The sequence below is a fragment of the Bacillus rossius genome, chromosome 13, assembly GCF_032445375.1.
Source record: "Bacillus rossius redtenbacheri isolate Brsri chromosome 13, Brsri_v3, whole genome shotgun sequence".
NCBI lineage: Eukaryota > Metazoa > Arthropoda > Insecta > Phasmatodea > Bacillidae > Bacillus > Bacillus rossius.
Window position 1 is genome coordinate 27,031,516 of NC_086340.1, and position 26,936 is coordinate 27,058,451.

At 41.1% G+C, this 26,936-nt stretch overlaps 1 protein-coding gene across 2 annotated transcripts; it reads left to right on the top strand.

Annotated features, from left to right (window-relative positions):
* Positions 1–15,128: 15,128 nt before the first annotated feature.
* LOC134538398 (DNA-directed RNA polymerase III subunit RPC8) lies at positions 15,129–26,020 on the top strand. 2 transcript variants are annotated; one of them, XM_063379691.1, is made up of 5 exons: positions 15,129–15,402; positions 19,156–19,339; positions 20,288–20,425; positions 20,940–21,073; positions 25,750–26,020. In XM_063379691.1, the coding sequence occupies exons 1-5, from the start codon at positions 15,292–15,294 to the stop codon at positions 25,801–25,803; spliced, it is 621 nt and encodes a 206-aa protein (XP_063235761.1). In that variant the 5' UTR covers positions 15,129–15,291; the 3' UTR covers positions 25,804–26,020. The 2 variants fall into 2 exon arrangements, with proteins under 2 accessions (XP_063235761.1, XP_063235762.1); XM_063379692.1 differs by lacking the exon at positions 15,129–15,402 and adding an exon at positions 16,846–16,982.
* The last annotated feature ends 916 nt before the right edge of the window (positions 26,021–26,936 follow it).

Here is a 26,936-nt window from a genome sequence, read left to right on the forward strand (position 1 = left end):
AGATACCCTGAAAGCATAACTTAAACCATATGAGATGACAAATAAATCACAAAAAAGTTCTTAAAAGTCAGTTGGTTATGAGAAACTATTACATACACATTTCAGCATAAAACACATAAGCAATTTATTATTCATCATCCATTGTGAAGTCTGCGTTATTCCCAAAGCCATCTATGTTATCTTCTACCTCTGTACTCGACAGAAATTTCTGATAAAAATGCCAGACTCCTTGAGGTATAAGATGACGAATAGATTTAATATCCTTAAGCTTTTCCTTACTTCCTTCAGGCCACAGGGAAGTTAATTTAGATGATTGTAATCCATCTGAGGGTCTCCCTCGGTGCTTGTTTTTGTTAATGTTAACATCAATGAAAGTTTCTTGAGAATGGCTGTCTTCATCTGAAGAACTTGTGGTTTACATCTCAATTTAATTTGACGAACTGTGAGCCAGTTAATTTTATTTCCTTCTGTGTCAATCTTCCTGTTGGTGATCTCTTTCTCTATTTCACTGGTCGCTTTAAAGTCGTCATTCTACATTTGTGTCACAACAAATTTTCTTTTTTTACGGCATCCTTCCATTACCTTTATGTAGTCCTCCAAAGTATATAGTCGCTGTTGTTGTTTTAGGGCAGATTCCACATCACCAAAATCAGAATCATTCGGGAAGTAAGTGTGACCTGATACTAAATACTTAAGTGTCACGGAATTCAGTGAGTTCAGATCACCAAACAATGTGTTCATCATTAGTATCATTTTGATATTCCTATTCTGGCCCCCACACGAGTCAGACCACAAAATGATGTCTGTGACATTCCTTCCGACATGAGTAACAATATGCTTTCCCAAGCTGGAACCCACTTCTTGGGCACCTCTTCTGGCAGTGCCTTCTACCCAAACATAAAATAAACTTTTGGATTCTTTCCCAGAGTGTATCCCAGTATTATAAACCCATATTTGCCTCTTGGAATAAATTATATTTGTTGGGATTCTAGGCAGAGGCAATGTTTTCTCCATGTCATAACATAACGTTTCCACAATTTCACATTCCTTTGCAGTCTTAAGATCACGATTCATTGCATCTATTGCTTCTTCAGCTTCTGACTGATGCACATTTAACTCATTCATAACTGTTTCCTTTTCAATGTTGTTGCAGTTTTGCATTGCTGCATGAAATCTGTCACATGCATTGCATGTATCTTTTTTCAGCTTTTTCCATTTGATATTAAAATCTCTGTGAAGTATAATTATGTAGCAACTAAAACTTCCTGCTCCATTTCCTTCATTTTCCTCTTTGTATAATTCATACATTTTTGATTCTGTAAGTTCTGTAGATAGGTATTCTGTATCACCACTCACTCGCCGACAGTAGTGTGATTTATACCTAGGAAACTTGTTGATGTGATCATTAAATTTTTGAATTTCAACTGGAGGAATTCGAGGCACACCTTTTCTGTGAGTTCCTCTCTTATCAGTTACACAATCGGAGCGAATTTTGTTCAGTGATGTGTTGACTCGTTTTGTTGATACTCCCAAGGTATGAGTAAACATTTTTCTGCAGACATTCACTTTATCCATTTCGTATTTTCTAGTGTATTGTCGTTTGTTAGATGATGACCTCTTTCTTTTAACATTTACCTCTTGAATATGTGCAGCAATGAAAGCAGTCTGGCAATCTTAAGATCCTAAATCCCAAAATTTCTCAAATTTTTTTTTCTAGAATCAATATTAACACTCTCTTTGCATCGTTTGGGGCAGTTGCAATTAAAATCATTGAATTTATTGAGACTACAGTAAGTAACTTTGACTACGAAATGAGGTTTGTTGCTGTCTTTTAGTTTTTTCCGTGACTGACATGTTTGACTTACATGCTTCCGTTTTCTCCCCTTTTTAGGTCTACCTTCTTTATTATTTTGAGTCGTTTGTCCATCTAACTTTTCAGGTACATTACTATTATCTTCATTCTCTTCCTGTATGTCTTTTGTCTCTCTATGTTCACCTTAATTGCCTGAATCTAAATGTGGAGTGTAGTCTGGATCTTGAACACTATCATCCCAGTCTTCATCATCATATGTATGATCTTTTTGACAATATACATCATGATCTTGAGGTGTTCTACTCTGTAAAAAAACACACAATAACAAATCTAATATTAATTTATAGAATTTTGTACCCTCAAGTATTTCAAAATCTACATTGAATTAAAAACAAATTGAACCCCATTCCTCCAAGATAGTAGTGTCAAAAATATATTTATGCACACCAAAGCCATGTATGTATATGCATATTAAAAATTTGAAAATAATAAATATTAAAGCAACATCAAACAAGCCACGTAAATGCATTCATACCTCATTGTTGTAACTATTTGTATTATTATTTCAGGAACACTACAAATAAGAGGCCGAACCATATTAGCACAGCCATTATAATTGCTGGCTGTTGCAGAAGCAGCTTCGCCAAGTTGTGCATCATGTGTAATTACCTGTAATAACACAGTTTTGTGTTATTTTAATGTAGGTATTACACTAATGCAATATAAGCCTGCCGAGTTTTCTCATACTAACATCTACGAAGTGAGCTGTCTCCCAGTTTTCTAATACTCCCCATGGTACCTCAAGAACATCCTGTATTGTCATACTGGCACTCTCATTTTCATTGTTGGTTGTCGCAGAAGTAGCTTTGAAGAAAATTCTGCTTCTTTTTTCTCTCTTCATTGTTTATTTCTGTACCACATGCCAATTCTACCATGTATCTCCCTCTTTGCATCAACCCAGACATCGTTAAAATTTACAAAACATCTATTACTTACTTATTACATTCCAACAGCTGTTTGATTTCAAAATATTATTACAGTACAATCATCATAATATCACTTGGTTCTTTTTAAATCAAGAAAGAAAATACACATTAAATTTTCTTAAAAATGCAAAACATGGCGCATGGTTCTTTTTATATAAAAGCTGTCCAATTATGACAATAACTCTTCGATTTTCCTACACAAGTTTCTTGGCTGTTCTTCTTGTGTATGTGTAATCGTACAGCCGGATATTGAACAAAACACTTGCAGTTTAAAAGAACTAAATAAGGAAAAGAGAACAAATAATATACACCAGATCTTTTTCTCTGAAAAATGAAATAATATGATGGCAAAAATCTACCCCCCGGAAAATTGTATAAGCAAGTTAAAAGGAAATGAATTATTATATAATATAAACAGTATAAAATTATATTATATAATATTTATATATTATTGTGTGTGTTAATATTATAATCCGTGTGCAATAAATAAAATATACTACTCTTGCAAACCTTAAAAAAGGATTATATAAAGAGTAGTTTTTAAGCAATATATATAACTTACAACATATATATTTTTTTCTATAAGCTTCAAGATAATCTGTACCAGTTCGGGCCCGACAACGAGCGATGCATGATTGAGTACGCTAGCACGAAGTTCGGCCCGGACGCACAGATGTACGATGTAAACAAGCAAGAATGCTTGGCCGTGGTGTGGGCGGTTGGCCGCTACTGACACCATCTGGAAGGACGTAAGTTCACCCTGCGCACTGACAACCAATGTTTTGACGCCGACCGCCAATGCTCCTCTGTCGCATAGACCGCTATGCCTCATCGTCTCGCAAAAGCGTGTGCACCGAACGCGCCCGTGCGCGCAGCAAAGTGCAGTTCGTGCGACGAGGCGAACGCCATACGAGTGCTACACCGGCGCAAGGATCCGGCCGGGTGTGGCATATCCTTCCGCCGCACTACAACAAATTGTTATAATTATGTTTTTCCACAGGATTTTATTAAACATTATTTATTATTAATTAATAATTCAGTCTTTGCAAAACCATGTTTCACTGTGCGATTTGTCCCGAACCTGGCCGGTTCAGTTTCCCGCGAAATTCACACGTTTCCGCGGGAGGGCTGGCGGGGGAGGGGGGTCGCGCGCGGCGACACCGTTAGTGTCCTTCGAGAGCTCACCCAGGACGGCAGCCTGCGCGCAACGCGGAACCTTCAACCTTTGCATTCACCGACATGTAGTATTCAATAGTGTAATTTCTTTTCAACCTTTTACGTACAGTTCCGCGGTCGGCCTAAATTTACCATGAGGTACTTAACTTAATTCAATCAGTGCTCAAGATGAGTGTTCCACGTCATACGTAAGTACTGTGGGGAGATTATATGGTTTTACGTCGGCGCTTCACGCCCAACCTAGCCTACCGGCTACTTAGTTTTGGCCCGCACGGGGCAGCCAGCAGGCGACACGTGCTATCAGACTTAATAACGATTCAGTCCCTGGCACACACCTAGACACCACGTAGAGTCGCCGGAGACACGGGCCTACGTGCTGCTAGCCCAGTTTATCAAGTGTAATGTATTAGCGAAATAGTCGTTCGCTCAAGTGTTATCCATAGTGTCAGGGTTTATGTATCACCGTCGTACGGCATTGCGCCGCCAAACTTAATAACGATTCAGTCCCTGGGACACACCTAGACACCGCGTAGAGTCGCCGGAGACACGGGCCTACGTGTTGCTAGCCCAGTTTATCCAGAGCTAGGTTTTAGTGTAGTGTATTGTGCGTCAAGAAATCATGTGCCATATCAGAGTGTGTTTTGTAATTATCGCATCACGTATACGAGTTTGCCCCTCACGTGCATAAAAGTCGTGAGCCGCCACTGAGGAAGTGAGCTGCGCGTGTGACTAGTCGCGTCGGGCAAACCGTTACGGCCAGAACGGGCAGCACCATGTATTGGGCTGTGCTGTATTAAATTCACCAACTATCTTCAGAAGCTTTGTGTTATTATTCAGGCGTCCCGAGTGGCCATAACAGCTCGGGGGGCCCTACTGCGTTGACCCCTACCTCTAGCCACAAGGCCGAACCTTCCCTGAGAACACGAACCGAACAAAAATCACGTCTAAATACTCAGAGGTAGCGGGGACGGCGTCAGTTTGAAGTGGCTCAATACCATGCAAGGACGGAAGTCCAAGTTTGCGCGTTGGGCCATAACACTGCAGAATTACGACTTCCAGGTGGAGCATGTCCCGGGAAAAGCGAACCAACTGGCTGACGAGCTCTCCCGACACCCGGACACGACAGTAGAATACGAGGACGAGGGCATTTGGGACGACATTGTACCACCAGAGGGCAGGAGACACGACACCGCGGACGTCAATGCACCCACGGTGCTGTACGCTACATCACTGCCCGTGCCGGAGGCGAATCTGGGGCCGGTGGACACTCTGCATGACCTGGTGCAGGCCGTAAAACAGACCCAGGTGGGGGACGCAGACACACTGACGATGAGGGATTCATGTGAGGCGGAGTTCTCGCCGTCTCAGTGGTGCGTGGACGGAGTCGTGCAGACCCGGAGTCCAGGGGCAATGGGGACCTGGTGCACGTACGTACCAATAGAGGCACGAGCCGCTGTGCTCACGTTTTTTCACGACCACAGTTTAGCTGGACACCCTGGGGCTGACCAGACAATAGAGGGTGTACGTAGGGCATTCCATTGGCCGGGGGGTGACGCGTGATGTCCGTGATTACGTCCGCCGGTGCCAGACATGCAACAACTCAAAGCACGGAGGTCAGACGGGGAGGAGCAACAGCGACCCCGCCGCCCACAGCAGCCGTTCCAGACAATAGCACTGGACATCATGGGATCGTATACCCGGACAGCCAAGGGGAAACGGTTCCTGGTTGTTGTGACCGATCTGTTCACGCGCTGGGTGGAGTCGTACCCAGTGTTCAACGTGAGATCGGGCACACTGGTGGCGCTGTTGGAGGGGGAGGTGTTTCCCTGGTTTGGCTATCCGGCTGTGCTGTTGAGTGACAACGGGGGACAGTTCAGTGGTCCCCGCTGGCGGGAGGCATGCAGGAACTGAGGGGTCGAGCACCACACGACCCCCACGTACCATCCCCGCGCCAACCCAACCGATTGATGGAACCAGGAGGTCAAGGCTCAACTCCGTCTCCGGTTGGGGAACAATCACACAAAGTGGGACGTACATATCCCTAACTTGCTTTATTGTCTGAGACGTCGGACCAACGCCGCTACCGGGTACTCGCCCGTGGAGCTGGTCCAGGGCCAGAACGTGGCCCTGCCGGGCGAGTGCCGGGTGGCTGCCGTGGCGACGGAGGGGGAGCTGAGGGAGGCCCTCAGGACACAGTTGTCCATCATGCGGGAACAGGCACGTCAGCGCCAAGAGGCGTACATCCAAAAGACGACGCCGGTGGCGGACGTCCTTCTCCGCCGCTGGAACCCGGTGACATGGTGCATGTGCGGCAGCACCACCTGTCGTCCAAGAATAAGAACTTCAATGCGGGGCTTGCTCCTAAATGGTCAGATCCAAGGCAGGTCATCCGCAAGTTCGGGCCCACGTTGTACCTGGTATGGACGCCGAGCGGACGACCTGCAAAGATACACAGGGACGACCTTCGGCGGGTGGGAGGAGACCAGGCGGAGTCAGAGATGACAGAGGTGCAAGGGGGGTCACCGGGGAACAGGATGCAGGCGCGGTCTATGGACTGGGAGGAGGAAACGCCCCGTAGGAATGAGAGGGGAAGTTTGCCTGGGAAGACGCGGGGTGCAGAGGGACGTGGACATTGAGTCACACGAGAGCCAGGAGCGAGCTTTCGCCGCGCGGACAGAGGACACGAGCCCTGGGAGGGAACCAGACAGGAGCCCACTGGCTAGCGGGGAAGGGGTAGCGTGTAAAAAGGGGCGGGGTCAAAGGCAGGCATCCCCGCATCACGATAAAACAGAGCAGGTGGCATGTCTTAAGGAGCAGGAAGGGGAACACGACATAGGGCGTGGCACGGGAACTGACAGGTGAGGAAGGTGAGGAGTTTGAGATTACAGAAGTGGAGGAGAGGGACATAATAGTGTGGCCGTCGAGCCACGAGCTGGTGGGGAATGAGCAAGAGGGGACCGTCACGGAGCCAGAAGCGGACAGCGAAGACACGGAGTCGTTAGGGGATTGGTACAGCCCTATCTGGCCAGTGGATGTCAGCCTGGCTACCTCCATTTTTACGGTTTCCGTTACGGAGCCGGAGTCGGAAGGGGAGGAGTTGGACGTGAGTGGGTCAGTTCAGGGGAGGAAGAACCCGCCACGCCGACGGCAGGCGCCTGTGCAGACGTGTTGTCCGGCGAGTCCTCTTGAGGGGGGTCACGACCACACGGAGGTACCGGTGGTAATCCTGGTAGTCACGTCGTGCGATGTATCGGACTAAGCTGTCCAGGGGTCCACGACATCAGGGGAGGAGTAGGGCGTGAGTGGGTCAGTCCAGGGGAGGAAGAACCCGCCACGCCGACGGCAGGTGCCTGTGCAGATGTGTTGTCTGGTGAGTCCTGATGAGGGGGCTCACGACCACACGGAGGTACCGGTGGTAATCCTGGTAGACACGTCGTGCGACGTGTCGGACAAAGCTGTCCAGGGGTCCACGACGTCAGGGGAGGGGCTGGGACCCGCAGCCCAGGGGGACGAGTCAGGGAGACCCTCCCGAGCACGCAGGGCGCCGGCTTACCTGATGGACTACGAATACCACCCACTACCGACACAGACAGCCACTCGTGACGAGACGCCATGCATCAGCGTGATGAACCTGCTGCCCTGGTTCGCGCACAGGGTTAACACGGACAGGACATCCCTAGGGCGGCCAGTCGGCATGCAGCACGTTCCCGATTATGACTTGTAAATATGTTCAGTGTAGAGGGGTGTTCGCGCACATAGTGGCCTTGTTGAGGGTTGGGGGGGGGGGGCATTTGACGTCGACCCAAGTGTCTCCCCTGCTTATAAAGTCCGTTATGCTGCGCCAACCCCTGATCCTCCCCTGCCCCGTGCAGTGATTGTGTATTTTAAGGAACATACTTTTATATTTAATAACGTGTCATGTATATTATTTTTATGTATTATTTTTCTGTAAACTTGTAATTATTGTTATACATGTTTCTAAAATATTATGTGATATTTTGCATTAACTGTCACTGGGCGTCGAAGCCAAGGCCAACACCCGGAATCTCTCCGAGCGCTGAACGTGTCGCGGAGTGGGGGGGAGGACGGGCGGAGAGGCAGAGACGCGAAATCAGACATTGCGCGTATCAGCGACATGGGCGTACCGCAACGAGACGGACTTCATGTCTTCGGCGCTGGCAATCAGACTGACTGTTTTCTCGCTATCATTCAGGAGGGGCATAATAAGTTCTTCATATGTACGTGTCGCGAGACCATGGGGGCAGCCCGCACTCGGCGCCTGCCCACCGAAACACGTGTAGCCAAGCTTCACTCCACGGAGAGAACGGGTGTTGAGCTGCGCGCAGCTCATGTAAAGGGACTGTGTGAAAGACTAAGTAAAATGTTGTGTCACAAATGGACGAACTTTCATTGAAGCACGGGTAGTGATAACTTCCCCCTGCCACAAGGCCTGAACCCCGAACCGAGAGTAGGACATAACCAGCTAAATTACAGGGGGTGATATCCTTGGCTACGTCAACATAATCGCGGTTTTTCCTCACTTCGCAATCCGCTCCGCTCGGGACGCGTGTAGCACGGCATCGTTGTTCTCTATCAGTATAATTTGTTCCAGTATGTTTCGTCACAGAACTATCTCGGCAAATGTATCAGGCCGCGTGTGCACTACTTTGCACATCTGGACTTTCGTAACCAGTACGTTACGTCACGGGACTGCCTTCGCGGTCACATAGATTCGTGTTTTGTTATCACGAGTGTATTTCCGGGAGTCCGGGTCGCGGCGAGGGAGAACGCTCGTCATGCAACGTGCCAGCCAGGCTGCGACAGGGCTTTTAACAGAATAAATAAACTCGTGAAAACGGACAGCAACATCTTCTCCTTGCTGCCAGCTACCATTCCTTCTACCTACGTAAATTTCCTTCCTGGTTCCATGTTCCACGGTTCCGGCCACGTTGGCCTGAACTCCACTCTTTCTCCGACTAGAGCTACGCGGGCAAATCAGGGCGAGTCTCAGGACAATTCACAGCAGGGACTTAGGGACCACAGGCCGAGGGACATCAATACAATTTAACAAAATTTTGGCAGTAAATAGGAAAAAAAAACTTGGAGATCTTAAAATAATTTTCTACAAAATGATAATGGTTTTGAAAATGAAATTAGCAGTTTTTTTCTGAAGCTAAACTAGGTATTTTATTTCCTTCTGTTGTATGTCCCCAAAGTTGTATACCATAACGCATAATGGAATAGAATTAAGACAAATATGCTGAAGGTGTCTTTAGACACTTAACATTCTTATTACCATTAAACCATAACAAGCACTTGTTAGGTTTTTTTTAACAGTATTGTTTATATGCATGTGCCAGTTCAGGTGTGTATCTATTTCTAAACCTAAAAAAATTTGTGGAATTTTTTCCCTGTATTAATGGACCCTTGAATGTGTTAACCATGGGCATGGGGTTAAGTACGGTATTTATTCTGTATCGTAGAAGGTGTGTTTTGTTTGATTTTTTTTTCTAAACCAAGTTTCAATACTGTGATGACACCAGTCGTTGCTCCCTCTGCTCGCACAGGTCATTATGTACTGCTGCAGTATGAGCTGTCTTGTTGAGTTGATTGATAGTTTACATTGTGTGAGCTCTCAAGGGGGATTCCTAGTCACATGGCTGGAGACAGCAAAGATTGAATTAAATAAATAGCTCCATAACGATGTTGATTTAGTACAGAAGAGGTAAAACTTCACATAGTGCTACCACAGAACTCAGCCTGTATCGTGTAGGTACTGAAGTATGTCTCTGTGTACTTATGGTATGCAAGTATTACAGAAACGACTTATGCAAGGGTGCGGCGATGATATGAGGGTCAGTTTGTTATGTTGCGTAGAGGTCCACGAATTGTGATACGAGGATACAGTCTTATTAACACATCAAATCCATGACATAGAATACTGCAAACACTGTATAAGCAACAGAACACAGATCATTGAAAATTACACAATTACCTTAATCTGTCTTATGTGGTTGGCTAGAGGAGTTGAATCCAGTTCAGTTATGATTCATGTCGAAACGGCGACGATATTTTGTAAGAGAATTGTAGTCTCTGGCTTTAAGCACAAAATTTCTTATGTGGAAGAATGTGGCCTACTGCAGATTCTTATGGTTGATGAATTAGGTAGAAAATTGTGTCGCGAGTTGACACATTTAGTCCGCTGGCTTAAGGGTCTTGCGCCCCACGGTTTTCCCGTCAACCTTGTGGGTGATGAGCGGACCTATGAAGTGTCGGAGTTGTAGTCGGCTCTAGTATCTGAGTGAAGCTCTCTGCAAGACCCAAAAAGGGCGTGTGATGCGAATATATAGCCTCTCCCGCTTACGGCAACCCATAGCCTTCTCGTGGCGCCAGTGTTTAAACAAATATGGGCAATGCCGGGGGTGCCCACTCCTCAGACTTCCTCGGTATGTCGGAACGGGAATTCTGGTGGATTAGTATAAGGGGGTAGGTGACTACGACTTGCCTCTGCAGAAGGTCCACTGGGGGGTTTTGGACCCCCAAACCCTAGGTGGTGTCTCAAAGCATCGGATTCAAAGTGAAGAATCCAGGATGCACATGGAATAGCGAAGGGTGGCGGCGTGGCGGGGTTTCGCTTCCTGTCCGGGCACCCGGGCTCTGGCAAAGCTGTAACCTTCGGGCGGGGGATATGCTGATATTGAAGTACCCAAGGACATCCAAGCCCGGATTAGGGGGTGCTCTCCCGCCATGAGGCTGCCTGGGAAAGCACTATACCTGAAGATGAAGGTGCCATGGGACTGATCCTTTACTGTGATAGTTCCCTGCTGAGATTTCCTCAAATGGCTCAGGATCAGGATTGGAGTAGGAAACGTGGTGGTAGTGGTCCTCCTATGCTTGGAGAACACTCCGAAGGGTCCCCACCCTGTTGACGAGTGGAAGTGTTGAGCTACTTAAGCTCGGGTAAAAGCCTGCTGAGCTAGTAGAGGTTGGATAGGCCTCAGCTGGATCACGAGTAACTGGGTGACCGAGGGGTCCCAGGGATGTGAGAGGTATGGTTCCGTGTCGTTGCTACTCAGATCCCTTAGAGGGGGCTGGCTCTGTTGGAGGTCAGGGGGTGGACGGCGGAGCTGGGGTTGTTTCGGTGGGGCCGAAGTTGGGATGGGTCTCCTCAACCTCTCGACCTAGCTGGGCACTCCCCAGTAACATGCCGCGATTAGAAATGGCGTATCTATTTCTCGGTTCTAGGAACCCATGTCAGACTCTGGAAACAGTGTTTGGCATGTAAAAGATCCATCTTTCTCCTAACCAGGATCACGCCCTTACGGGATTATATGCCTGGGGGAGTCAGGATGTAATTTTGAGATGTGAATCTATGAATCTGACACATTTAGTCCGTAAACAACCTAGTGCAGGTGATGTTGGATAGCTCTCGAATGATACCGACTGCCTCAGGATAATTGCGCGAATGCCTGTAATCTACAAAGGAAATAAATGTAAGACACATTAATCTGAATGAAAGAATTAAGTTATGCGGTGGGTTTATTCAAACTGCACCTAAACTGGGGCTGGCCACAGGGCCGATGCAAAGTGATTAAGAAACATACACTATGGATGTTACAGTCGGTGATGGCAAGTGGTTGCAGACCCAGTGGTACTCGTAAGTGTCCAAACCCTGTGCCGAGCGAGCAGCGTAGTGTGGCCTGGGCAACTCCAGGCCTTCGAGGTCCACAATTCACGTGCGAAGTACACATTGTGTGGGAAAAACTGGTGCGCAGATTTGCAGTGTAGTCGCACACTGGAAAAAAAAAATATATATATATTTAAAACAGGATAGGTATATAATGATGCTGCCCATTGGTGCTCCCTCTGATCGCACAGGCTGTTATGTGTCCTCAACACCCGATTAGGACGAGTGCAACGAACATGTCCACGCGTGCCAGGAAGGGTGAGTTAGGGCAGTGCGCCGAACAGCGTGACACTAGTCACAGCCGGCTGTGTTGTGCGATGCGCCTGGCCGGGTGTGGCGCTGCGCCATCAAAACATAGTGCACATGCAGTTGTAATTCAGAGAAAAACTAAAACTTTTTATTTCATTAAAATCTCTAACTAATTAATACATGATGATTTAGGTGCTTTTGTGTTACAACGCTGGCGTCACCATCTTACCATGCTCCGTATCTTTCCGCGGGAAGTCGAGCCCTCCCTGGCCGGGTTGCCAGGGAGCGGAGTCAGTCGCAGTCAAGCACTCACCAGGACTGGCAGCCCTGCGCGCATGGAGCCTTCACCTTCGCGCCAAAACCAGAATGTAGTGTTCAATAGGTAAAGTTTCTGAATCCGTTTTCATCCGTTCCACGGGCTGCCCTAACTGATTGTGCGAGATTTCGCGCGGCCCTTAACTAGTTGATTTTGGCTCAGCCATGAGCATTTTTCGCATTCTACGTAATTTCTCTTTGTAAGGGTGCTACACCGATAGACCCGCGCTTCACGCCTTAACAGATCTGCTAGGCGTTTGGACTTTGCCCACCCGGGGCTGCTCTGTAGCTAAACGCGTTCACCAACATCTTAACGACAGAGTTGCTGGGGTGTGAATCGGTGGTGTGCGAGTTTTCCGGAACATCGATACCGCCGCGCCCGCGCCCAGCACTTGTGCCTACTACACCACTGCGAGGACGAAACTCTGGTAACTTTTTACAATCCAACCTGAACTCTACATCTTAACGGATTCAATTCGCTCCTCAGAGCGCGTCCCGTTCGGGATTAGTCATAGAGTGGTAATCCTATGGCTAGTTTCGGTTATCAGCCACATGTGGCGTCCGCCTGTGTCAAGGGCGTGCTAGTTGCGGAAACGTCCGCCACGTGTACATGTAACTTCTCAATTCTTTAGGGTAAATTGCAGGCAGTTTCATTATTTAGTCTTGTTTTCAGCTGCTCCACCATCTGGTGAGCTCCTAAGATTATTTTCCCTACACGTCACACACTGCCAACTCACGTACCACTAGTCTTAGGATAGCCTGCACCACCCAGGTTGGGTATTTCGCTGTTTCCGGAAGACCCTAACCAGTGCCGCCATTCGAGGGCTGCGTGTGTGGATATGAAAAGATAGACGATGATACGGCCAGTGGCGTGACGGCGCCATGTACCAGGTGACGTGATAATAAATTCAGTTTGTCTTAAGTGTTCCCTTTTAATCGTTACGGCGTCCTGGGTGGGCTAAACAAACTGGGGAGTCCTTTGTCGACGTGTCCCTGCCTGAAGCCACGAGGCAAAGAACCCCGCCCTCGAGTTAAAATTCTAAATTCATTAAGTCAGAAATCAGGCAGCGGGGACGGCATCAATAATAAAGGAACTTTGATAAACAAGTAATAATTATTGATTACATCAATAAATAACAATGTTTGGTATCTATATCTAGTGGATGGATATGTACATTAGCAGCAGGCGAATACATCAACACTCCCTGATAGCTTTGGCGGATTAATACTGCCGTCACCTGTAGTCGTGAGCTCGAGACCCAGGTGGAGCCTAGTGGAGACTGGTGGCTTGGAGAAGGTTTCCGGAGTGCGCCAGGCTAGCTCGTCATCTAACCAATTAGGGTAGTGGGTGCTAAGCCCGTTCGTGTTCCACGAGGGTCGTCGGTGGTGGTATCAGTGCATGGACTACAAATAGCTGTGAATGGGTGGTCCTGCTTATGTTGGCAGAAAACAATACTCACTAATCACTGGTTCATTGGAGTCAATATTCACTACTTGTACGTTCCCTAATCGTACGCTCACTCCGTCCCATACTGTGGCTGCTTGTAGGGCTAACGACGGAGTGGCCGGAGCTGTCGTGGAGCGCGAGTGTATGTGGCGAAGAGCAGAGGAGAACTGACTGCCCGGCCCTCTCCTTCCGCAGACCTCTTTTCTGCTCGCCCACAAAGTGTTCGAGTGGGGTCTGCTAGGGGTGCGGTCCGCTAGCGGAGTTCAGTACTGGTGGGTGGAGGCTGGGCTTTATGGCCTTCAGCAGGACGACGACAATACATGATTAGAGGTCGATAGTCAAGTGGACGGCTATCGACATGTTGGTGGCGCGGGCCGTTCGAAACTCTATACTTTATACTTCGCACTGCATATACTGACATGTTTTTGCAAATATACTGGCGAGGTATAATTGAGGCAAAATGGCCTGTGCGAGCACTGATGATCGGCATCAAGTTCAAAGGATTTTAAAATGAACATCAACTTGTGTAACCCTAAAGCTTATATTATAAATTGCTGAACAAAGTTCTGTTGCTATTTTTTACATGCTGGTAAACTATTGTACAGACAGACGCCCATATAGTTATAATTTTTTGGCATATTGGCTTGTGGAGTGAGAGTGAATTTTGTGATAGTGTAGAAAATTAAGGTGACGTGTATAATATAATTTTGAAAATACAATTATTATTTTTTTTCAAGCTGAATATGAGGCACTTAAGCTTTTGTTACACCAAGCTGAGGTTTCCATTTTATAGATGGCTCGATAGTCTGGGATATGAAGTTAACTTATTCTCAGTCGATGTAACCTATTTTTTTAAAAACAAATTTCTGACAATTTTCCTTTATCATTGCTAGTTTTCATGTCATTACTCCCGCACGTATTTTCAAAACTAAAACTAATTCCCGAAGTTTACCGAAGGTAAACTCTTTGGATGTGTTCGGACATGTCCTAACCTCTTGTTTATCTTTGGCTTATTTTTCTGAACACAGTTTTTCAATAAATAAATTAATTTGGGTTATGTTACATTTTGAATTATCATTTCGAGCTTCAAAATTTTTATATTTTTTATTTATAACATTTGCTAGTGCCTTTTTTTAAATTAATTTTTAAAACAGGAATTATACCTGAGCATTCCCTTATCTCGACAATTTCTTGCTTCAATGTGATTGATAAACATTAATATAGTCCCGACAAAATGCCATGCTAATCTACTCTTTTTGGCTATTGTGCGATTCTTCCGAAACAGAAGTAAAATAAATTATTTTCTCTACTTTGCACACGACCGTCCTATGCGCTATTGTGAATTAGTTGGTTTAAATATATAACGGTTGTAATGTGCTTACAATTACTGTCTCCGAAAATGCAACCCAACTTCAGAATTTTCACCTTTCACACACTCCCTAACGTCGTGACTCCATGGAATGTTTTTTTTTGTATCTTATGTACACAAACACAAAAACCATGGAGTTACGAATAACAAATAAAATGCGTTTTTAGCTGTAACACGTGTCGAGTTTACACGTAGAAAAATATGTGTTAGTTTTCCTTTGTATTTTGGTGTTACATTTTAAGTTAAAACATGTTTGTGTTAGCCGAAATGAAACATGTTATTCGAACTCCTCCGTGGAAGTTTCACGTAAAGCTAAATGATGCAATTGCAGAAGAATTAAACAGGAAATTAGCAAACAAGGTTATTTTTAAATGCGATTTATTTCTAGTTAATACATTATGGCAGTGTTAAGCATTAGTAATTGTTTAATGTATGGGCGCCACCATAAAAAAAGGCACATACCCGAAAATGGATTTATTCAGTACTTTGTTTTAATAATTCTGTCGAGGTACATTAAGATATTTTCACCAACTTCACATGAACAAACCAGCCTCTGCGGAGTCATGCCACATCAAATCAATCAGTGGTCAAAACATGTCTTCAGAACTTTATGATTTTGTTAAATGAGATCATTAACTTAGCAGATAAAAAATAAAAAGTTTTAATTTGTATCACCTTTGGTTTATGAGTTATAAATTTTTGATTGATTAAAAAACTCTGGTAAATCTGTATTGTACGGATTAGCGCCAAAAAAAATCGTACAAATATGAAATAACTTTCATTATATGCTCTTTTACGTCCTCTTTTCAAAACCGCCTGCGGAGATTAAAAATTCCAATTACTTTTGGAGATATCGCCGTTCTTATTTTGCAATACAAGCCCTATGTAATCATTCAACAGACGCCATTTTCTATTTTGCCGTGTGTGCGTGAATGCCTAAATAACAGAAATTTTCCATTAGGTAAGGTTAGTTACATGATAAATACTTCAAAATAAACGGAAATTAAAATAATATCAATTAATTTTACTTGTATAGTTTTAAGTATTTATAATGTAACTGACCCGACCTAACAAAACGGGACAAAGGTAGATTAGGTCAGGTCAGCTACAGTATAAATACTTTGAAACTGAACGGACATTAAAAATAATAAAAATTAATTTTAATGGTTGTTTAGTTTTAAAGTATTTATAATGTAGCTGACCTGACCTAACAAACCGGGAAAAAGGATGAACAGTAGGAACTCACGTAATTTTCATTTTACGTGATGTAGTCGTTCAACTACGTCGCGAAAAAAAAAAAAAAAAAAATCATACTTGTAAACAAGCAACAATGATGAACGCGGGAAGCCTACGATTCACTCATCTTTCTGGACATACCCGAATACTCACGTTGGCAAGCCTTCTTTCAACAGACGAGAGGCAAACGCCCGATCGTGCATCTTCGGTTTTTTTTGTTTATTGTAAATAAATATGCAACTCATGAAAACTAATGGTCAATTAGGTTATGTTAGCTAGATTATAAATACTTCAAAACATTGTGGATGGTTGATTTGGTTAGGATAGCTACATTAAAAATACTGTGAAATCATGTAAACGGTTTCCTAGCGCTGGACAGCTACATATTAAAAAGTTATTTGCTAAGCAACCATAAAATTATTTTACAGTTTTTTTTAATGTAGCTATACTTACCTAATATAACCAACCATCCACAGTGTTTTAAAGTATTTTTAATTACTTCTTGCTAATTTTAAGAAAAGAAGGCTTGCCAACATGAGTATTTGGGTATGTCCAGAAGGATGTGTGAATCGTAGGCTTCCCGCTCAACGCCGCATCAGTGCACAACATAATAATTAAATAATTCCATATCTCCTAAAGTATTTGGAATTCCTGATCTCCGCCGGGTTTAATGAAAAGAGGAAGTTAAAGAGCACAGAATGAAGGTATTTTCGGATTTTTAAAATTTTTTTTTAAAAAAATCGCCAAAAAATGAATATTAAAAAATTCGATATCTCCAAAAGTAATTGGAATTTTTTATCTCCGCAGGCGGTTCTGAAAAGAGGACGTAAGATAGCATATAATGAAAGTTATTTCATATTTGTACGATTTTTTTTGGCGCTAATCCGTACAATACAGATTTACCAAAACGCTAATTTGTTGGACATTTTTTGAAATATTTAAAATCATGTAACTCTGAAACTGTTGGTCCTAGAAAGCTAAAATTTGTACCAATGTTTAGAATGAAAAGGGCTCTAATTGGAATTTGTAACATTAGTGGGTAAATATTTACCCATTAGTGTATCACATCACTTTATATTTCTTCCATTAAAAAAAATTGGAATTTTAAATTTTCATGAAAAAAAAAATATATATTTTGTATTAAACCTCTTTTAGTAAGTTAAGTACAAAGTTTTATGATGGTATTCCAATGGTATCATATTGAAATGATTAAATTTTTATGAAATGGGACAGCAGATTGATGCCTGCTTCATAGATTTTGAGAAGACCTTCTACAGGATGCCTCATAAGACGTTTATGAATAAGGTGGAGGGGGTCTCGTAAGGGTGGTGAAGTGGATTGGTGATTTCCTAAGGAACAGGAAACAGAGGGTACGTGTGGAGGGTGAGAAGGGAAGGGTCATTCTAGGAGTGCAGCAGGGCAGTGTCCTTGGACCGTTGCTCTTAATTCCTGGTGAATGACTAAGGGGAGGAAATAAAAGAGCATCCGAGACTCTTTGCAGATGACAGTGTTGTGTATGGGTTTGCTGAGGAGGGAGGGTTGCAGGAGGATTTAAATAGGCTGGAAGAGTGGGTGGAGAGGAACAGAATGAGGATAAATGTGGGAAAAACAAAAGTGGTCAGGTGCATCATTCATCCAATTGAGTTGAAAGTTTGCCCAAATTAAAATTCAAAATTAAAAGCATAAATTAAGGTGGCAAGTAGTATCTGATAATTACTAATAAGTATTATATGTAGTTCATCTTTTCTATGGTAAAATAATAATGGTGGCTTGCAAGTTGAGAGAGAGATATAGAAAGATAAAGATAAATAGATAGAGAGATAGAGAGATGGAAAGATAGTGTGATGGACTTGGAGAGAGATAGAGATTGATATAGAAATATAGTGTGATGGAGAGAGATGTGTACACACACACACATGCACATGCACACGCACACACACACACACACACACACACACACACACACATGCACACGTGCACACGGCACACGTGCACACGTGCACAAATGCATATACATGCATATACATGCATACAGAAGAGGTATAGGGTTAGAGATCTATAGATAGTGATTTATAGATAATTAAATTAAGAGAAATATAAATACATAGAAGAGATAGGTATATAGAGAGATAAATATGAAGGGGTAGTGATATAGAGAATTGTAAAGCTATATTTTTAGATTCATAGACCGGTTTATAGAGAGATATGAAGATACATATAGATATAAGGATATATAGTGAGCTATAGAGTTATATAGATGGAGAGATTTAGAGAGGTGGAATGACTTGGAGTGACATGGAGAGATGAATAGAAAGAGATATAGAGATAAAAATAGATATATAGAGATATAGTTATAGAGATAAAGAGAGATATAGATAGAGATGCTTTGCTTGTGTGTACAAACTTAAAAAAAATTACAAAAAATAATTAAAAGGGCATTGCAACGCATGCCAGGCATTAGCTAATATAGTTATAATTTCAAATTAAGTATAGCTAATGATTGTGGTGGAGGTTGGATTTCCTTTATTTCGTAAAAAAAAAAAAAAAAAAAAAGGAAAATATGTTAAGTATTAAAAAAAACAAAACAAGGAAATTTGAAAATTTGACCAGGAAAAAGTCAGGAAATTTGATTAAATATTTGTGCAACATCCTTAAACATTCAGAAACACACGTTTATACATTTACAATAATTTTTTGCACACTTTTTATCTTATTGCAATGTTCTTTTCATCACAATGCATACTGTTTTTTCAAAAAATTTTATTGGCTTATTTTGAAAAGTGTCTGAATTAAACATGTAAAACCCTATCTCGAAGTTTAGTTGTATCTCGTGGGGCTGTTAATAACTTCTTATTTGACTGTGTCATTTTGTTTCAGGTGGTCCTGAACGTTGGGCTGTGCATAGCCCTCTACGACATAGTCGGTTTGGAGGACTCTTACATCTTCCCAGGCGACGGTTCAGCCCACACGAAGGTGAAGTTCCGCTACGTGGTTTTCCGCCCGTTCATGGAGGAAGTGATCATTGGGAAGATACGGAGTTGTAGCCGTGAAGGTGTACATGGTAACTTTTTTTTTTAATGATTTTTATAACATTGATGCAAAAGGTATTCTCCCCTCCCTTTCCACTGTTGGATATTTAAAAATTGCAGAAGTTTTTTTGTTCATGCCTTAATTATTCAGTAACTACTTCTCCTAAAAAAAATGTGTTTATCGGTGCAGTTCTACATATTAAGGGCCACGTCTACCTGGACACACATAGATTGTGCAGAGCTTCAAGGAAAACCACACTATTTGAAAATTGTTCAAAGTATCTGAGGGGTGTCTGTTAATGGAAAGCATTTAAGGATACGCTGAGAGTGGATGGGTTGTTCTGTTTCCGTATTTCGTTTCAAAATAAAAAAAAAAGAAGTAAAAATGGCTGAAACATATGTTTTTGGAACAATTTTTAGGCGTGAAACACCCGGTACAGATTCTTGAAAGCACTAAAGGGACTCGCATTACATCTTTGTCTTCATTTATCTGCCATATAATGTTAGTTTACGGTTACTACTCAAATATCATAGTTTTTCCTATTCACGACAAGAAGACTGTGCTCCAGTTCACTAAAAACACCAGCGAGCGAGCGAGTATTCTTTCGGGAGTCCATTTTAAGATCTACTTTACCTCTTTATGCATCTTTCCACTTCCGCAACATGTCCGAATGTCTTGAGTTGAGTTGGATATTTGTAGAAATACTTTCCCTCTAGGTTATTTTAGTATCCTTTCTTAGTAACTTTACCAAGACCATATGAAAAATCAAAGCTAATCCACACATACAGAATTCTCAAAAAAATGTTTGTTTGTACTCTTCAGATTCAGTGACAGAATTGTGTTCTTTCGCTCTTTGTTTTACTCATCACGATATACTTACGAGTTGAGGTTTGAATAGCCAAACAAGTTTCACTTGTACCATTGTGTGCCGAGTTACACATGGTCTTCACGAGTCAAACGCACGCACCTTGCTTGGCAGTCACGCTGGGCTTCTTCGACGACGTCATCATCCCGCCCGCTGCGCTGCAGCACCCGTCCAGGTTCGACGAGACGGAGCAGGTGTGGGTGTGGGAGTACGACACGGGCGGCGGCAGCCACGACCTCTTCATGGACGCCGGTGAGGTCACTTCGACTGGCAGGCCTACAGCATTCAGGTTTCATGCTTGCATTTTCCAAATGTTTTAAAATTTTTCCCATTGTAAAAAAATTTCTACTGCAGTTGAGTTCACTAATGTATAGAACTAATTTTGATATGAAGTTAAAAAAAAAAAAAAAAAAAAAAAAGATAAAAGAAAATTTACTCACAATTTACTCCAAGTGAGGTGATTTGGAGGAATGGCTCCAAACCCTCTTTTGATCCACTTTATGTAGCTGGGGTGGATTGGTGACCGAAATTCACCGCGCACAATATGCAGCTTTTCTGTCGCGTCTCGCCCGATGCCGAGTTTTTATAAATACAGGCTCTTACCAGAAATGTTTACTGAAGGTTTTCTGCAGTGATGATGCAGTGTATCAAGATATTTTTACCTGCCAAGGTGTGTGGCGCGTACGGTACATAATCACTCTCCCTGTTGTTGCTGCAGTTCTTCTCTAGCCGATGGCATGGCCTTTATTTTCTGTGCTGGTTGCAGGTGAATCGATAAAGTTTCGAGTGACGGCTGAAAATTTTGTCGAGACCTCCCCCAAAGGGCCGGAGACCCCGTCGGACACGGCATCTACCAGCGAGGCACCGAAAGAAGAGGCGAAAATTCCGTACTCGTTAACGGTATGTAACTCGGATTATCGCCTTCTCTGTTGGACAACTGACGAGATGATGTTTGAATAATCTTTTAGAGTAGCTTATTTACTAGATGATTCACGAGAAGTTACAAAAAATCACAGGACTTATTCCTTACATCATTTGATTTAAAACTTTTATTTTTATACATAGTCATTGCCCATTTACACTGTATGCCATAGAGAAACTTCAAGAATGGGCAAAGCGATAGATACACAATTAGAATGAATACGAGCCAAAATCATCCAGTGTCAAAACAACAAATGAAATAAGTATTTTTGTTTTGTTTTTAAAAAAAATATAACAATGTCATATTGCAAAAATGTGTTTACTAATGACACTTGCAAGATTAAAAAGAATTAAACTTTCCCAATTTTTTTTCCATAAAAGTAAAAAATTCATGCTAAATAAATTACTTTCATTGCATTTAATACAAATATTTACATATTTGTCATTAAAGTTAAGTTTTGATTGAAAATGATGATTGGTTTGATGATTTTAATGGTTTTTCAGTGCTTTTTGGTGCATGAACTTGACTTTCAGTGTTATATAGACTTTCAGTGTTAAATGGTGCACTGACGTGCTTATTGATGTTATTTTGGTTTTATCTAAATTCACCATATAAGCTTTTCCTTAGTTATGCTATACGTGCAAGTAACTTTTACAGTTATAGCATCTGTATCATTTGCAGTATTTGAAATTTTTTTTTTTTTTTTTTTTTAATTGTCAGGTTTGAAAAATTGTTTATTAAATAATGAGGAGGTGGCCCGGCAAAATTATTTTTCCCCTGGGTCTTAATATTTTCTCGACAGACCGAGCGGCAGTAACTCCTTGTCAAATATTGTTTATAGAGACACCTACCTGTATCTCGGAAAAACATTTTCTGTCAATATACTTCTCAAACCACTGAGGAGTAGTAAGTGATAACTGATTATATCACATATACTAAATGTTAATAAGTTTGTTTATTCAATCTGTTAGTGGCCAACCACGTGCACTTACTCACTGCATTGTCTTTGGACCAGTCTAGTGGCGGAAAGTGTTTCTCACCGACCACAGCCAATAGTAGAACAAATTATTCAAAAACCGTAACGTAGTGTGTTGGAGTCCAACAAAGTGTCAAATTTTTCCCACGAAATACAGGTATTTCTCCTTCTGTTTTGGAAGGAGTTAATGTTTTGGAATATTGTGGTGTTTATTTTCTATGGTTTATGGTTATACAGTGTTTTATTACCACATCTTTTAAGTTTGAGGCAATTTTTATGACTGACTATCGTATTTGGAAATATGTAGTTGAAAAGTTACAGAGGTTGATGTGTATCCAAACAACCTTAAACTTTTAATATTTTGGGTTCAAAAAAAATTGTTTCTTGGTATATTTAAGTGATTACAGTGATAGATGTAGTAACACAAGGCTTCATTTCATTTCATTTCATTTAAATAAATAAATAAATAAATAAATAAATAAAAAATCCTTTCAGTTTTATTACAGGACTGTTTAAGGTTTACTTTTGTGACATATAATAGGGACTCCCAAAACACAGTAAATAAAATAAGGCATAATTTGGTGTATAAGCACATAAGCTGTATGGAAAATCTGTGTAAAAACCTAAAAGCTACAAAAAATATTAGTGTTATAAAGTTAATGTGTTTCTAAAAGTTGGAATGTTTATTTTAGTTTTTATTCCTAAAAATTTGTATTCTGGATTTATTCCTTAACATTTGTATTGTAGTCTGTGCATTAAAACTTTTATATTTTTTTTAAATAACAGACACTATCTCCAAAACTTTCTTGAAATAATTAGGTCTATTTCTCAATAGCCATCATAAAATTCATCAACAAACTTAATATAGTTACTGTTGAATCTTGCAGACGAATTGCAAGTACTAAATAAAGCACATAACTCTCATAATGTATATGTTATATATATATAAAAATATTTATTGTATGTTTTTAGATACAGCAACCCCTCACTTAGCACATCTTCAGATTGCGCAAATTCTTTTAGCGGGATGTTAATTTTACTGCCCCAGTCTTGAATAGCAAGTCTGTAAATTTCAGTTAGCACGAATAGCTACACTCAAAAAAAGTCGGGCATGACGCCATGAAGTCTGCTTCAACTCGGTAAACAGATGTACCGTGGCATGCAGTTAGCTATATGAGGGAGGAAGAGATAGCGCGCAGGCCTGACTATGCTGTCGGCTGTTGTACAAACATGGCAAGTTAAGTTGCGGCTATAGAGTGTAAAGGACCAAATGTTTTTACATCCGCACGTATGCCTCAATGCCGTGCCGTACCGTTGTCGCCCGGCCACAGACCGGGCCGTGATGAACTTCAGTCTAGCCAGTGGCAGGGAATCCACACAAACAAAAGCAACGTCTGCCCCTTCATCTGCCGGTAACTGTATGTACTTGATCACCTGCACTTGGAATCATGGCTTCCAAGTGAGAGATAATGCATCGTGTTCAATTATTTGAGACAAAACTAGAAGTATTACAGCCTGCAGATTGTCAGGAAGGCCACACTTATGTTGGTCACACTTAAATTTTAAGCAAGTCAACTGTGCTCACAATCGTACGAAATAAGGACTTAATAAAAATTTATATGTCTGATGCTGTTGGTTGCACTAGCAGGAATATATTTGACATTAGACACCGGAACAGAAATGAACAGATGATTCACATGGAAAAGGTTGTTAAATGAATGTTGCAATGAAAAAAATAATCATTGGCCTGACAGGATTGGTGTGAACCAGGTGGTGATACGCAAATAAGCACTTTAATTTTTGAAAAATTAAAATGTAAATATCCAGACAGTGATATCGGTTTCATTGCTAGTCAAGGATGGTTTGGAAAGTTTGCGGAAAGGTACGGCGACGTGAGTTGGTTGCGCCTAGGCGGGTGAGTTAACCTGCCGATTGATGATAACTATCTCTCGTTACGCAATGTCGTATTTGTTATACAAAGTATTTGATGGTAGGCTTATAAAGATAAATGGTTTGACATATTTATTTTTGAGTGTTATTCTACACATTTTTATTACATGAAGAATATTTCCCTACACATTTTGGAACACCATTAAGTAAATTAAATTAGTCTTGCTATTTATGGAGAACAATGCTTCAGAATACGCGATTTCAGATAGCATGAACATTTTTAGGAACACATTAGTCATGCTAAGTGAGGGATTGGTGTATTATGAAATGACCCTAGTTAAATATAAACAAAGAGATAGGGCAAAACCTATAAAAAGTAGTGGGTAAGATGACTTTTCTTACCATGGAGTAGCTTGGCCAGCTAAGCTAAAAAATTACTAAAATGCTAAGAGTAAACAAGTAAAAAAAATTTAGTTCAGTATTACTTTGAACTTTTTCGAACTTTTCCATTAATAATCTTTTTTTCTGTATTAAACAGTCACATTTTCAAGTGTCACGTCACATACCAGACAAAAATGTAGTGTAAAACCAGGTATAAATATAATACACAGTAGTTTCATTTGTAAACAAAAGGTTAATTCAGTATTATTTTTCACTTTTTTTTAAGATGCTTTCTGGTAAGCAAAAAGTTTCTTATCTTGAGAAACAACAGATATTTTTAATTATCAAGTCATGTGCCCAAAAAAGGTAGTGTAAAACCAGGTATAATAATAAAATATGTAGTAGTTTAACATGTAAACTAGCCCTTACCAATTTTTCACAAAAAAACTAATTATAATATGTTTTGCTATATGTAGTACACATATCATGCTTGAGCTTTTGTAAGAAAAAAAACTCTCTACATTCGAGATATCAAAAATCTTCTGTGTCACAATTAGTATCTTGAATTGAAAATCTGATGTACCACGCGAGGCTTTCAAAAATGGCGGCAATAAACATAAAAAAAATAGCAGTATTTTGCACAAAACACGTTTCCACAAAAATGTAAATTTTCACGGATAACGTTTTAAAAACCACTCGATTTAGTATTCAAAAATAAAGTGTGACTGACTTTATGTTACCCCCATAGCTATCAAAGTGATTTTCCTGTCTCTCTCTCTCTCTCTCTCTCTCTCTCTCTCTCTCTCTCTCTCTCTCTCTCTCTCTCTCAGCCCCCCCACCCCACCGCCCCCTTTTTCGAGTTGTGCTGAAATCAGTGGAATCTGAATTCTGTACATCACTAGGTCATTGAATGTTATTAACATTTTGTAATGAAGTGTGCAATGAAAAATTGTGTTATTATTAGGTCATGTAATTTATCCAAGTTAGCATACACACCAACACTTGTTACTTAAACTGATTCATAATCTATAATTTGCCTTTATTGCCCTAATTTTTCAAAATTATAAAGTCACTGAATCATTTAATTAATATAATGTATATTTATTGTGTTTCTTCTCAGAAATGTTTTTTATAGTTTTCTAGTCACAAATTGAATGGTTGTACAAGTAATTTTTTTTAACTTTAATTTTAGTTTTATGATTCACCACATTAATGTAAACTGTCTCATTTGTTTCTAATTTATAAAAAGTATTTTAAGTTCATAAAAACCAGACTTATGTATAAGATCTATACATATTCACATGTTCTATTTTTTTTTTGTGTAAATGTTTTAATTACGTAAGTGCATTTTCTTTCTTGTTTTGCTCTGACTGCCTGGCATAATATTTTCTTCTAATGTTTTTTCAGGGAGGTATAAATGAACCAGGCCTTGGCTTACTGTCATGGTGGGAAAACTCGTGAAATTTTTAAATGTTTTCGACAATTAAGGTTTATTTCCTGATGAGAAATAAGTTATAAATGATATGTAACATATTATAAATGTTAATGAGCTCATTTGTTCAACTCAATATTTTTTTTTAAATCTCATAACATACAAGAACGTTTTTTTTTGCATTAAAATGTGAAATAAACATACTTTTTTACATGATTTTTATGAAATAAAAGTTTCTGTAATATATTTTTAATGTTTGATTATTTACAACATAATCTTATCTAGCTAACCCATTTACCTTTTAATGTAGTTAAAACAGTTTATTAAATTCAGGGTGTCTACTGACCCTGGAAAACCTGGAAAAATCAGGGAATATTGTATTCAGGGAATAATCAGGGAAAAATCAGGGAATTTTTTTAAAAATCAGGGAATTTTTGTTTGGTAGGTTGTAGTTGTCAATATGTTTTTTGTTTATTGATCATTTTGCATTGACGTAGCATCAAGTGTATATCCCCTCCCGTTTTTATTTTTGAATGGCAGATAACGAACAGTTCCCACGTCCATTTTCTTTTGTTTACCTATGGATTCGGAAGTGGCATCAAATCAGGTGATACAAACTGGTTCAAGCTGGTTTGTTATCGTGCTGACGTGACGTGCTGCGGTATGTGCTTCCCGCGCTTTGATAAGACTAAGTTGTTTCAGCTTACTTAACATCAATGTTCTTGGGGCATACCACATCTCAGTGTTTACTGCAAGCATTTTTGGGAGCTCTCTCCTCTGTTGACATTCGAAATATTCTGCAGGTATCTATGGATGGCCCCAACGTAAACTGGGCATTTTTTTTAGCTTTGAAAATACATATCACAGACACTTTTAGTGAAGATTCACCATGATTGCTAGAAATTGGTAGCTGTGAGCTTCATACGGTCCATTGTGCTTTCAAAACTGGATTTTCTGCTACACAATGGGACGTTGTTAGTTTTTAGAGGCACAGTTACTATTTGTTTAAGCATGTACCTGCAAGGAGGGCAGATTACATTATAATAACTGGATCAGAGCTTTTTCCCAAGAAATTTTGTGCAATTAGATGGTTAGAAAATACTGCAGTTGCTGAGCGTGCCATGAAAACGTTACCCCATCTAAAGAAATTTATTAGTGAAGT

Coding starts and splice junctions, on each gene's coding strand:
- LOC134538398 (XM_063379691.1), top strand. CDS start 15,292: ATGTTTGTGTTAGCCGAAATGAAACATGTTATTCGAACTCCTCCGTGG. Junction 15,403..19,155: donor ACAGGAAATTAGCAAACAAG/GTTATTTTTAAA, acceptor ATTTTGTTTCAG/GTGGTCCTGAACGTTGGGCT. Junction 21,074..25,749: donor AAATTCCGTACTCGTTAACG/GTATGTAACTCG, acceptor ATGTTTTTTCAG/GGAGGTATAAATGAACCAGG.